The 14,374-nt window shown below is 36.4% G+C and overlaps 1 protein-coding gene across 1 annotated transcript in view; it reads right to left on the reverse strand.

Moving 5' to 3' along the window:
• The window catches only part of Agmo (alkylglycerol monooxygenase), a 261,705-nt gene that overhangs the window by 148,581 nt on the left and 98,750 nt on the right, over positions 1–14,374 (reverse strand). The window contains exon 5 of the mRNA XM_038337485.1: positions 9,751–9,846. Coding sequence (XP_038193413.1) covers positions 9,751–9,846 — 96 coding nt within the window. The remainder of the gene's footprint in view (positions 1–9,750; positions 9,847–14,374) is intronic.

Raw genomic sequence — 14,374 nt, forward strand, 5'->3', positions numbered from 1 at the left:
AACCTGAGGTTTTCTTTTCGATCTCAAGGTGAAAAAACTAATAGTGAAGAAGCAAGCTCTAAACGATCATGCGGACTGGCTTAGTGTTCTGTGTTCACTAACTTCTTCATTGGCCAGGAGGCCGTCAGCATCAGCTTCATCTATCCTGTGTTTCTCAGGCACAGAGGACTCTTGTTCTAAGATGACTTGAGAGGACACCGACACACAAAGGAAATTACAGTGTTGCATTTGGGGATCAAATGATTTACTTCAAATGATGTCACAAAATGTTAAAGAATATTATAGAAATGTACATTTTACTATTAGTAGCACAGCGGCAATTCTTCTTTAAAATTTTAGAAAAGAATGCTGTGGAGTTCTTGAACCACATACACCTATATATTAAAGACTTTTAGTTGTTATTTTGAATTGGTTGATTTTTTTTTAATGCTCATTGTTTTCTTTGTTAAGAGCTCAATTGGCTTGAGGATTTGTGGAATATTTTATATTGTTGCTGAGGGTCTATTGAACAAATGAAAAACAAAACCTTAATTGCATCCTCCACCAGTGTTGCTATGTTACTTCAGGACAACACACACTAGTATTTAGACAGATGGTGGTGGCAGGCATGTTAGTGCCAAACTCTCTACAGGGAAGCAGGAGAAAGTAGAGTTCTTAGGATATGTGCTTGTCTGCCTAGTTTTACACTTTGAAACCCCAGACAAATGCTGATTTATTCATGGCCAGATGTTTTCCTACCTGATTCGGCAGTTTAGTACACCAGTAGGCATGTAATATGTAAGTAGCTGACTTTCCACACCAAGGAGTGAAAAAAAATATTTATAGTTTGGAAATAAAACAATCGTTAGGGATCCAGACTGTTGTGATCATAAGGTGCTTCATAGGGAGTATGTTTCTGATGGATCTGTAGTGTAGGGTTAAAGGCTTAAAGTCATGGATTGAACAGAGTCTGGCATTGGGCTATGTTTAGATAGTAAACAAGTTTTAAAAGACTGGGTTTATAATAAATTATCTGGGAGGCTGATTCTTGACACTTCTGATTACAGGAGTCTTCTACAAGAAAACACTGTTAGTACAAAGTTGGCATTTATTTAATTTGTTTTATCTTACATTTAAATAACTTTCTAAAGAAAAATAAATACAAGCAAATTCTAAACATGTTGCTTCAAGGAAAGATGCATTCCTGGTGACTTATTTTTTAATAATTACTTTTAAAATTGCAATTTAATTACAATTTTTTTCTACTTCCTTTCCTTCCTGTAGCTCCTCCCACATGCCCCCAACCTCTTGCTCTATATTAAATTCATGGGTTCTTTTCTTTACCAGTGACTTATTTATAATACCTTTTAATTACCAGAGGAAAACAGGAAGCAGCCAAAGTCATAACCACATTAATCCTAAAAAGTCCCCTCTTAAGTATCATTTTGCCAGTTCCCGTAGTGTATGTGGGAAACCTACCCCGAGAGCTAGAGAGAGGCTCAGTGGTTAAATGTACCTCCTAGTCTTGCAGGGGACCAGGGTTCTGTTTCCAGCACCCACGCAGCAGCTCACAACCACCCATAACTCCAGCTTCAGGAACTCTGATGACCTCTTCTGCACTCTGCAGGTTAATAGGCATACATATAGTGCATATACTAGACTGATGGCAAAATAACCTTATATATTAGATATATATATATATATATATATATATATATATAATTTAAAAACTCTACTCCCAGAAGTCCTGAAATATATGCAGTATGCATTTGAATATTCTATAACTCTTATTTGGACATACTGTGTTATAAACATATTCCCAAATCAACAAAGGACATTGAGTCTCAGAATTGGTTTCTCTTCTCAAAAGTTAAATTTCTTTACTATTATTCATTATTAATATATTTGTCAAAAATTAGACATACAAATCTGTTTAAAGTCAAATATTTCTTTGTGTCTTTGTGTGTGCCTGTTCATGTTTGTATGGGTGAGCAGGTGTGTGTGTGCATGTGTGTATGCGTGTGTGTATAAGAGAGAGAACGTTGAAATAATCATTTTGTACACTGTGTGAAGATGTGTCTCTATTTTACTTCATCTGTTTAAGTTACCTTCTGGTTTGTTTAAAAAAGAGCTGAACTGCCAATAGCTAGACAGGAAAGGATAGGCAAGATTTCTAGGCAGAGACAAGAACTCTAGGAAAAATCTGAGGTGCAGGAGATTTGCCAGCTAGACATGGAGGAAGTTGGATTTATGTTACTGAGGAGGAATAATAAGTCACAAGGCAGAATGTAGATTAATATAAACAGGTAAATTTAAGTTTTAAGAACTAGTTTGGAACAAGCCTAAGCTAAGACCAAGTACTTTTTTACTCTTAATAAGAAGTCTCCATGACATTTCTTTGTGAACTGGCAGTCAAAGAAAGAGTGACTATGAGAAAATGCATATTTAAAGGCAAATATTATAAAATAAAATTGCAATCACTAGAGCAGAACCTAAAAGGAATAATATTACATTATTTTTCTCTTACAAGAACAGCTTCTGGTACAGGAGTTATTTTAGCTAACAATTTCAGACTACAGTCTATCAGAGTAAAGACTCAGGGTCCAGAGATTGAGAGAATCTTCTTATGCTAAATTGTCCATACTTAGGAACACAGAGCAGAAAACACATACATCCAGTGCATAACTCACTGTCTCCACTCCTTTACAATATAACACCCTCAGCCCTGGTAATGATGCTACTTGCAAGGAGCTGTATCTTCTCATGGCATTTAATAATGACAATCCTACACAGGTATGCCTCATACCAACTTGATTTAGATAAGCACTTTATTTTTGAGCTTATATACTAAATGAATTTTAGAAAAAGAATGGTACCTGAATTGGATCTTTGACTCTGCTTATACCCTGGTATCATTGAAGGCTTATTAAGGGGAGGGGACGCTTATTTCCCCCTAGGAAACAATACATAAATACAGCTCTGGGTGGAGACCTAAGATTCTACTTAGAGGGTGTATTCAACTCTAGCAACACTAAAGAAATGACTGGAATAATTATCCTGTTGATGAGATAATATCCTTTTACTTCCCAGAAAATTCTGACCCTTGTGCTGTCACTAATGACTGAATTAATCCTATCTGATTTTCTGAATTAGTCAGAACAGCATAACTTTTATTTTATTCTCTTCTACATCTCTTGGATTTGTTCAGAGACTACACAGATATTGAACATCATGTACTCTTTCCATTTCCGCCTTCCTGGTGTGGCTGCTTGCAGTTTGCCTTTTCCTTTGCTCCATCTTCATCCTCTTCATCCTCCTGGCACCCGCTAAGACTTTCAGCTTCTTTAACTGTTTTTTCCCTAAGAAATTTGGTTTTGAGATTCATTATGAATCCACCCTCAAATTATTTAATTTATGAGACTAAGAACCCTGAGTGTGACCCTAGTTTTCCTGTTAATGTATGGTAGGTAGCCCAGGTGAGATGAGCCAAAATTTCCGATAATAATTACAGGAATTACTTCCTGCAGTTGAACCTGCTGTATTTTCAGTAATAGTCACCATCTGCTGCCAAGAGGAGCGTCTCTAATGAAGGGTTAGAATTTTCTGATGCCAGAGTCTCTATTGAGGCAGCTACAACACAGCTCCTACAGTCAAGGCCCAGAGAGCAGATAAAGTAAATGTAAAATTGTAAGAACAAGAGGACCAGGAAAATCTGCTCCCAGTTGGTGTCTCTAAAAATGAAAAGAACCTGTACTCATGATATCTTACCAATAGGGCCACCTTAACAAAACCTGAGAAGTAGTGCACTAATGGACATATAAAGCGGGAGAAGGAAGTCTACAAGGTCACACCCAAGACCTGCTGTGAGTGGGAGAAGCAGTCTTTCCCAGGGATGAGCCTCTAATTGAATATCCAATACCCATTGGTCATCCCTGATATCATATACATACAAGTAACACTAAATGAATTAGCCAAGTTGTTTTATGTATTTAGGTATAAAATATATGCAAAAGGACTATGAATTCACAATGGAGTTGGCAAGGGTAGGGTGGGGAGCTATATAGAAGGCTTTGGAGGGAGGAAAAAGAAGGGGGAAATAATTAATTTTATTTTACCTTTTATAAAAACATTACTTTTGTTGTCCAGATTAATAACTATCTATCAGAAGACTTTCTTTTAAAGAAAAGAATCAGGCTATTGTCCCATAATTAATACTTAATCTGAAAACAAGCCCTGATTCACAGAGACAATAAAATGTCCAAAAAAAAAAAAAACTGTCCCAAAGACTTTTAAAAAATAGTTTCTTCACTGTGTTCTCTTTTTGCCATTGTCCAGTCTCAGTCTTTGAGGGTGCTTCACTTTTCTCTGTAGCAGAGTTGTCCTGTCTTTTCTACCATACCCTAAGTGTCTTGTATGTATTTTTTTTTTTCGAGACAGGGTTTCTCTGTAGCTTTGGAGCCTGTCCTGGAACTAGCTCTTGTAGACCAGGCTGACCTCCAACTCAAAGAGATCCACCGGCCTCTGCCTCCTGAGTGCTGAGATTAAAGGCACGCACCACCACCGCCTGGCTTGTCTGAATTCTTAGAGTTCACAAGGGATGAGGAACTGAAGGCCGCAGGCCTGAGCATGATGCTGATAACAGGGATGAAAGGGTCTAAAGAATATCTTAAGAATACGACTTGACTTGGGAAGACAAGTAGAGAGTGAGGCAAGCCCACTCATAGCCTTGGAAGTTACTGTATGGAAAAAAACAAGTTGGCACAATAGAAATCTAGAAATTCCCCAGCTGAGGTCAATTCAAAGGAACTTTACATCACTAGCGCAGGCCAGGGGCACTCCAGGTTATCTGAATGAGGTCTATGGCTATTGTAATACTAATACGTATCCTTGAATAGGGAGTTAGATTATAATAAATACACTTGGGTGGAAATTTAAGATGCTGGCAAAATGTATAAACAATGAAGATGCATGTATAATTTATATGAAATAAAGTATGCACACAGAATCCAAACTATGCAAATGGATCCCCACACCATGCTATATAACAAATATTGCTATCTTTGTGCATTGTTACTGTCTGAGCTACTAAACTTTTGGGGTCCTGCCTGCTCCCTTCCTTTGTAATAGAACCTCTCATTTGCGTGCTGTTATCCATCTGTTCAGTACATTTCTTTGGGACAAAAGAACCCAGAATCTCTACACAGTTTCCTTCTGAAATCAACTCAAATATCAGCTGCTATGATAAAGGAACTTATTGGTGCATACTAATTTAGAAAAGATAGCTGGCTTCTTCAGACAGAGAGAAAATAATACTGGAAAGAAGTTTGAGTTAAAAAAGCAATAAAAAGTACAGATAAAACAAACTATTGGAGACTTATGCTACATTTATTATTTAATTTTGTTGATTTCTCTAAAAGAAAATTTACATATTAAGTCGACGATAAATATAATATTTCAAGAGTTACACAATGTGCATAATTAATGTACTTAAGAACACTATTCAAAAGATAGAGAGGTTGTAAATAATTATAATAAGAGTCCTAGAGCAGAATTCAAAGTTGAGGCGATTACAACACATTGGCTCTCCCACTCCAAATTCTGCAAATAAAAGTAATGTTGAAAAGGTCAGAAAAGATTTTAATCAAAATCTTTATTTGGAAAGTTAGGAATTATCCATTTCAACCTATCTTGCATTACTAACAAGAACCTTAAGCGCTCAGAGGAAGAAGGGTGTTGGGGGCAAAGGGTATGTTTAGTTAAACATTGACAGTCTGCTCAACCATATCAGTTTTGATTTTGCAAGGTAACCTTAGGCAATCTTCATGTTGTCATGGGACAAACTGCTTTCCATTAGATCAGTGTTACTGCCAATCCCAGTTAATCACATCTTCCACTCCGGATTCACATTTGCACATGTAGTGCACATGGAGACAAGAATACATACACACATATTACATAAAAAGTTTTTTTAAGTCATTACTAGAATAACCACTATTAACAGTCAGAGGGCAGGAGAGTTACACAGGAAGCCAGACTCAAGGACACAAGCCGAGAGAATACACCTGTAACTGTCTCTAGTTCTTATCTTCTACTCTAGCTTCTTGCCAAAGCGATAAATCAAGAAAAGTAAAAACAATAATCAGACACAACTAAAAGAAGAAAGAAATAGATGTTTTCTTTAACATTGTTGTTCAAGAATCTGATAAGGAAATGCCAGCAAATGTCGCAGCCTACACCGTACTCGTGCTGTGAGAGGGTGGTGTGAAGGACTAGGAATAAACGGAAGAGAAGGACTAGAAATAAACAATGGAAGAGAAGCTAAACCAGAAGGAACGTGGTAGTCAAGTCCTTCCTTAGGAAGGAATTAGGATCATCTGATACATAAAACTGTTGGAGTGAGTGCATGTCTGCGTAGCACTGGGTTCTTTGCTGGCGATCCGCAGTGAATCTTGATCTAAACCATCTGTGATAAGTCTAAATGACAGACGTTTAAGCGTAATGTAGCCATCAAGGTGAAAGTTAAAACTCTAAAAGTTTCAAAGGAGATCAGAGAAAAACCTGTTTCAGAGTTCATGATAACAAAAGACAAACAAAAGGAAACAAATTAACAAAACAATACAGGAAAGCTAAGCCAAAGAAGCAAGGCTGAATTAACATTCTTCAAAAATTTCAGTTTAATGTTATAAAACCCATCAAATCATGATTCCAATCTTCAATATCACAGCATTAAATTAATTGTGTGTAGGATTTCTCCTTTTGAGCATGGTAACAGATTATAGCCCTCTAGATTAATTCAGGTGATTACCACCATCCTTGTGATGATGTAGCTAAACCTTGAACACTTCATACCTAAGAAATGGACATTTATAGCTTTGAAGTATAATATTTGATTTTAAAATTCTTCTTGTGCTGTAGTCATGCATTTACAGAATTATCAACACCCTAGGTTCATGAGAAGTCAATCTTTAGACATTAAAAACACAGCCACAGCTGGCCATGATGTGCACACCTTTAACCCCAGAACCCTGGAGGCAGAAGCAGGTGGATTTCTGTAATTCCAGTCAAGCCTTATTTACACAGCAAGTTACAGGACATTCAAAGCTATGTAGAGTGACTTTGTATTCCCTGTATTTTTTTTAAATTATCAGAACAGACTGTCAAAACAATTGCAAGGATTTTTGTAACTTTAAAAAAGGAGGTGGGACTAAGTTACCCCTATTTCTTTTCTAAAAGAGTCCACAGTGAAACAATAACAAAAATCAAGCTTCATTCTTGTCTGATATAGATTATATTAAATGTTTTGTGCTCAGTTATTTTCTTTCCTCACATCCTCAGAGGTATTGATGTGACAGAAGTGACTTTTTTCTTTTCATAAAAACCACCGTGTTAAGGAACCAGCTTCCTCTTTTGTAAGAAGCAAACCTTAGGGATGGTTGAGAAGAAAGCTGTTCGGGAATGGACCAGGCTACAGGACCAACACTGGAATGACTGTAGTTCGCACAAGGTTTCCTCAACTAGAGAGTCACTCCACTGATATCAGGATATTTGAGTGCTCAGGAAGCTCAGAGGATATTAGCAAGAAGCTAACAGTTCTTCAGTCTCATTGTGCACACTTTGATAGACTGTTTGTTAGATAGTTTCTACCTATACTCTGTGTGGTTACACTTAAAATGCATGATATTTATTGTGTGTGTGTGTGTGTGTGTGTGTGTGTCCTGTGTGATCCTTGTATCCCAGAGTTCATGTGGAAGTCTGAGGATAACTTGCTTGAAGAAGTTCTCTTCCATACTGTAGGTCTTGGCGATTAATCACATATTGTCAGGTTTAGGAACTTAGATTATGTTAACTGCTAATGAACAAAGAAAAGTACACACTGAAAACATGTTCTTTTAAATTAATCCTCCATGGGGGCTGGAGAGATGGCTGAGTAAATTAGATCACTGATTACTCTTGCAGAGGCCTGGGATTCAGTTCCCAGCACCCAAATAATGGTGAACAACTGTCTGTAACTCCCTTGAAAGTCATTTAACTTTCACAAGCATTTCATGCATGATGTACATCCACACACGCACACACACACACACACACAAATTAAGTATGTAAATATTTAAATACTAAAAATAAAATCAAAATTCTTCCACCTATGTGTTTGTCTCCCCCCCCCCCCCCCCCAGAAATCACCACTGCATCAACCTTTTCGGTTTCCTCCTGAATAATTCCTTTACTTGTCAACAAGTAAAAATATGTTATTTGAATTTCACAGCTAAGGAAATTGTCAGAAATGAATCCATACCTTAAGACGCAACTCAAACTATAAGTTTTTTTTTTAAAATGGGGCTTGTTTCTCATGCAATCCATCTAAGACAGTTCTGCTTGTTTAAGTTCCTGCGAAGGTATGACATGCAGCATGTTTAACAGGCTCTAACATATTGCTATGCATCTGGAAAGGCAGGCAGCCAGGGGAACGGAACTTTAAATAATCCCCCACTGGCATTTGATCTGCGCTCTTCTTCTGAGGAGGTTAGTGGACCTTGGCTCAAGGACTCTTGGAGAGACACAGGAGAGGCAGTAGTTTCTTAGACATCATCATTCTGTAGCCTAACCAATACTGGGCTGACACAAGGTGTGACCTTGGGCCTGTAAAAATGCTACTCTCCTTTAACCCCTCCAAGTAAATCAGGAGAATGCTTCCCTTTCCTGATTTAAAGAAATTTGGTCTTTGACCTCTAGAGTCAGAACTGGCCTCGACAACTCTTTCAGATGGCTATAGTATGAGCTTGTTTGATATATGCCAACTATCATAAAACAAACAGTATTTCATGGCAGACCTTTAAATAATATACATATGTCCAAAGTCAGGGTAGTTGTGTTTCTATCCCAAGCATGTTGGCATATGAGTTACTACCGACAATGAGATGATGCTTCTCTATGCCACATTTTGGTGTCTGGTGAAGGTATGATTGGTGATATGGTGCACTAAAATGGACCAGCTATCAATGTGTTCACTGTCAGAACTTCAAAAGGCTGCTAGCAAATGCAAATGCTTAAATATGTCTCCTGTTCATGTAGCAATATTTCTGAGTCTATGTTATTTCTATATTTAACAGTAAAATGAAGACAGATAGTTCATAATCTAAATGGTTGCTTAGTAATATATCTGCAATCATTCAAGCCTGAGGATCTGAAAATCTTTAGAACTGAGAATTTCTGCATTCAGTTTTCTAGAGAAAACAAAATAAAACTCTAATAATTGAACAAGTTTAAACAAAACAAACTCTTGAATTAAAGTATGATTACAAAATTATTTTCTTAATTACTGTAAATGCTAAACATTTTAAGTGATCTTCATACACACACATACATACACACATACACACAGACTTCTATCTCTAAATTGAAATGGATTTCAACATCTCTTGTTGAGTAATGTTTAATGAACTGTAATACAGCGAGATATTGTGGCAAATACAGTATTAAAATGTTTTGGTACTTAATAGTTCAAAAATTATTTTATTTAATTGGGACCAACTGGCTTCATTGCATCTTATAAACTTCGCAATATATATTCAGAATAAAAGGAATAAAAATGAACAGATGTTTCTCCTTAAAGAAGGCAGACTAAGATTTTTCTTACACAATAAATCAGCTGCTGGTACATTTCTAGGACATTGCTTGAGGCTGTTTTAGTATAAAATTTTTAGCACACACCGCACACACACACAAACACACACACACACACACACACACACACACACACACACTTACTCTTACCTCGGTGTGGATCCAAAATTGGTACAGGAGATTGAATTGAATATGAACAGCAAACACTGAAGGTGGTATGAAGAGGGCCAAGGGAGAGTAGAAAATCTGTAAGAGAAAAAAATCTTTTCACTTTACAATCATGAGTCCTCAACAGAAGCCTTATTAACGGTCCTTCTTCAGAAAACATAATTTTCCATGTATTTTATGGCGATTTCACTTTGCAATATTAATTTTTCACGTGGTGATAGGATTGCAAGTGCTAATCTTCTTTTGGGGATTTAATTTTTTGTAATTAAAATATCACAGGCTGTATGCCATTTCCTTACCATGGGAAGATTAGATGTGTTTCCTGGAAGTATAGTGATGGCGTCTAATGCCCAAATACTTTATTGAAGCCAAATTTTAATGCACATGCCTTTGTACCTTGACCAAATGCTCAACTCTTCTCTAGCATTATTATAATAAAATGCAATGATAATAAAAGGAAAATATGCGGCATAATGAAAGAGTAGAATGCTGTTTCTTTTTTAATGTGATTTTTTATATGATTGATTAAAGGCGAAAGATGTCTTAAATTTTTATCAAAGTTATTTAGGTAGGAGGTGTAATGTGAGGACAGTAGAAGCAAGTCTAAGGGTCCAGATTGCCTAAAAGAGGGATATTTCCATGCCTTGGAAAAACAGCTTTTTCTTAAGCCCCCAAACTGCTTAGAATTGACTAGTGTATGTTTTATTGTGACATCCTAACAGCTTATTCCTGTGAGCATTCTTATGTGGTCATCATAGTTGTCCTGGAAGAAAACCAACTCCCCCCCCAAAAAAACCAAATAGATTTCAGAAGAATCTCACTCCCCCTAATACTTAAGATTTTATAGAATCCATATTTCTAAAATGCTGTATATTTTAAAAACTGTTCTCCTGAATGCTATGATTTAATTGCTGAATTGTTATAAAGCATTTGTCCCCAGTCATGGAATCATTGAAGGATATTTAGTAATGGGGTTGCATTGGAAATTAGAAATCTATAAAATTCTTATTTTTGTTCTACATTTGTCACCTAAAATATAAGATTTTACCAATTGCAAACAGGATGAATTTCATCATTTTCAATAGATAAAGAAGCAATGGGTCAAATCAATGAGCAATAAAAGAGTATAGATTTTTTATTCAGGAACTCGACTTCCCAATCATGATTTTGCCACAAACTTCCTTGTGAAGGTAAAAAGAAGAAGTTTTAGCCCTCTTGGTTCCTTAAATTAATAGTAAAGAACAAAATTTAGAAATCTAACCATCTAGTTAGTTTCAAAAATTGTATAGTAGTATATAATATACAATAGTGTCTAATATAAAGCTTGACTAAAAATTGACTTTAAATTTGTATCTATAATAAAGATCCATACCAATGCAAAGTATCCATCTCTATAGCATATCTCCCTTCAAATGTAAAAAAATATTAACAATATTTGGGAATATGAGTGCAATTCTCCAAACTGCTTCCTGATTTTTGCTGGGCAAAGTAATATTTGGGGTTGCTCACAGCAACCTTTCAGGGGTTCTTGTTCAGTTTGGAGAAAATAATATTCTAATGATTCTTATATAATTATATGTTGTAAAATATGCATGTTGTGATCAAAATACATTTTATAGATGTACTATGAATCCCACTAACACATTGCATTGACATGTATAATGTGAGAATAAATAAGTGTATAAAACCATACACAGCAGTATATTGTAAATAAAATGACACTCAGTTTAATTGTATTTTATTAAATTGCAGCTCTTGTAGGTAGCATGGGGCTTAAAACTGCCTTTAAAATACAAATGCCATGGTTAGAAATTCTAGGAAATCGAATCTGTAACCTTTACTGTTTTACATGACACTTCCGCCACTCTAATTTTCATGATAGTATAAGATATCTCTTATATATAATATATTCTCTGAGCTTAATTTTGCTCCTCATCTCACACGCCAGTTTTCTTTCAAAGACATGACCCATTTATTATTTCTTCTGAAATATGTGGTTGCTTTGGTTACTGTTAAATTATAGGCCTTTTATAACTAGTGATAAGAAATTTTACAGATAATTGAAGGAAAAGAAAGATGTCAGAAATCTGACTTTGATTTCCATACTAGGGGAAGGGATCTGGAAGTGCTGGTCAAGAAGGCTGCTGACTTAGCCCCCCCCCCCTTCTTCTTCCGTTGTCTTCCCCTCCATCACCTCTCCCCAAATAAAGAGCAATTTCTGACATTATTGGGACTCATTTCCTAATTCAACACATTTTTTTTCTCTTTGTGACAGAATAATATAAAACACTTTACTTTGGGAACAGACGAGTGAGGAGCTCATTTTGCTTGGATTTAAACTAATTTTTCACTTTGGACACATTCATTTTTTTGTTTACATTATTTTATTTGGAAATGTTTGGGACAGTACAGTGGAACTAAACTTAAGAGATGGACGTCATCAGTTTATTATAAAAAAAGGAGACATGGAAATTATTTAGATGATGAAATAGTTCAGAATTTCAGTGAAGCAGGCAACTTCATGTGACGCCATTTCAACGATTTCAGTCCACATAATTTTCAAGTATGTGACCATCTCTAATGCCATCTAAATGAGAGATAGTCTTCATTGTCTGGAATTTCTTGGGTTCCTCCATAATCCTGGAGAAGAACTTTGTGTTCAACCTTCACCCTTACTGGTTGAATCTCTCAGCCCTGCCTTTCCACAGTACTACTGCTGCTGGCAATGCTTTGCCTTTAGACATATCTGGAAGCTGCTGCCCCTTTGGTTACAGATTGGGCTCCACTTCTTTTGACTAGTATTCTGTCAAAGAGCAGAAGAAATGTCCTGAAGCTTGTTGGACACTGACTTCACTGCTGCACTTGGGACTTGGCACTCCAGGTGCCATTGTGCACAATCATTGAATAGCAGGGATGACAGGGAGGGAGTAAACTAGATTATAGTAAACTAAGATCAAGTATCTGGATTGGCATTTTAATCTAGGATTGTTCAATGCAATATGACAGTGTGGGGCTTTTATTTTTTTAAAAAAGCATTTTATGCATAAAATAGAAGATTTCTTCAAATTGTGAAGTATATAATGCTCTGATGAATCTTTTCTTCTGTCAACAAACACTTAATTCATTAACTGCACTAATGTTCTTGGTCAGCTTCAAATACAGCTACATTCTTTGCTGTTGTTTATTCTTCAGCAAGCCACTCATGGGTTCCTCACTCAGAATGACCAGTTCCCTTAGTTCAAAAAGGTAAATATGAGCAAAATAAGCAGGAATAATGTGATGGAAAAGTTTGAATGCTTGAAGCACGATTAATAAAAACTCAGAGAAGAAATTGAGGTTCAACATGAATACCAGAAAAACAAAGCAGCCAGCCACTGGCTCCTACCTCAATCTCAGTCAGAAAATGGTGATCCTGCCTCCAGGAAACTTCAGAATGAGACTGAGACCGTCCCCTCCCATTTTATATTCCTCTCTAGGACTGGGATTAAGGGCATGCACCACCACTACCGGGTTTCTACAGTAAACTAGCATGGCTCTTGGGATTATAGGTGTGTGTTACCATTGCCTGCTCTGTAAGGCTATCCCGTGGGGTGTTTTACTCTCTGATCTTCAGGCACATTTTATGTATTAAAATGCAGATAAAATTCCACTACAAGTGCTTGCTATTCTTCTTTAATAAACCTAAGAGCCCTGGACAACATCTAACACAGATATTCTCTGGAACCTCTGTGGTAACACCACTCTGGAAGCACTGAGATACTGCCATTTAGCTTCTAGGACTTCCTAAAACAATATACTTTGTGTTGTTTTAAGCCTCTCAATACATAGCATTTTGCTACAGCAATCCTAAAATTAAGGCATGTTTTAGTCTAGGGCTCTTTGGTACAATAAAGTTAGGGGAAGCTTCTTTTACAATTTGCTCATTAGCTGTATTATTATAAGCTTTACAGGTCTTCTCTGCCTCATCTGCTACTTGGGTTAGTACCCAATCCTGCACATTTTCTCTCAGTTGAAAGGCACATTGTTAAGATCTGAATTTTCCACTTATATGTATAACTGATGTGGGATTCCCCTCTCTATGTTATGAATACCATTGGTTAATAAAGAAACTATCTTCGACCTGCACAGAGAATAGAGGTAGGCAGGGAAAACTAGGCTAAATGATGGGAGAAAGTAGGCAGAGTCAAGTAGAAACCATGGAGCCGATGCTGAAAACAGATGTGCTAAAATTTTGCTGGAAGACCGTGACCTTGTGGTGATGCACAGATTAATGGAGATGGGTTAATTTAAGATATAAGAGTTAACCAATAAGAAGCTAGAGCTAATGGCTCAAACAGTGGTTTAAATGATATAGTTTCTGTGTGATTATTTTAATTCTGGGAGGCCGGGACTAACAAGCAGTCTCTCCCTGCAACGTATAACCAACCTCATAGAACTTCAGCTTCTGGATAACATTAGACATAAAAAACAAAACAAAACAAAAAAAACTGTGTACTAATTAACAAGATCAAAAGCAATAATAACTGAAGAAAGATCATTAATGGTAGTGAAGACTTGTAACATAGATACAAGAATCAGTTGTGTAGGCACTATGCTGAATGAGTTA

This window comes from Arvicola amphibius, chromosome 7 (assembly GCF_903992535.2).
Source record: "Arvicola amphibius chromosome 7, mArvAmp1.2, whole genome shotgun sequence".
In the NCBI taxonomy this organism is placed as follows: Eukaryota; Metazoa; Chordata; class Mammalia; order Rodentia; family Cricetidae; genus Arvicola; species Arvicola amphibius.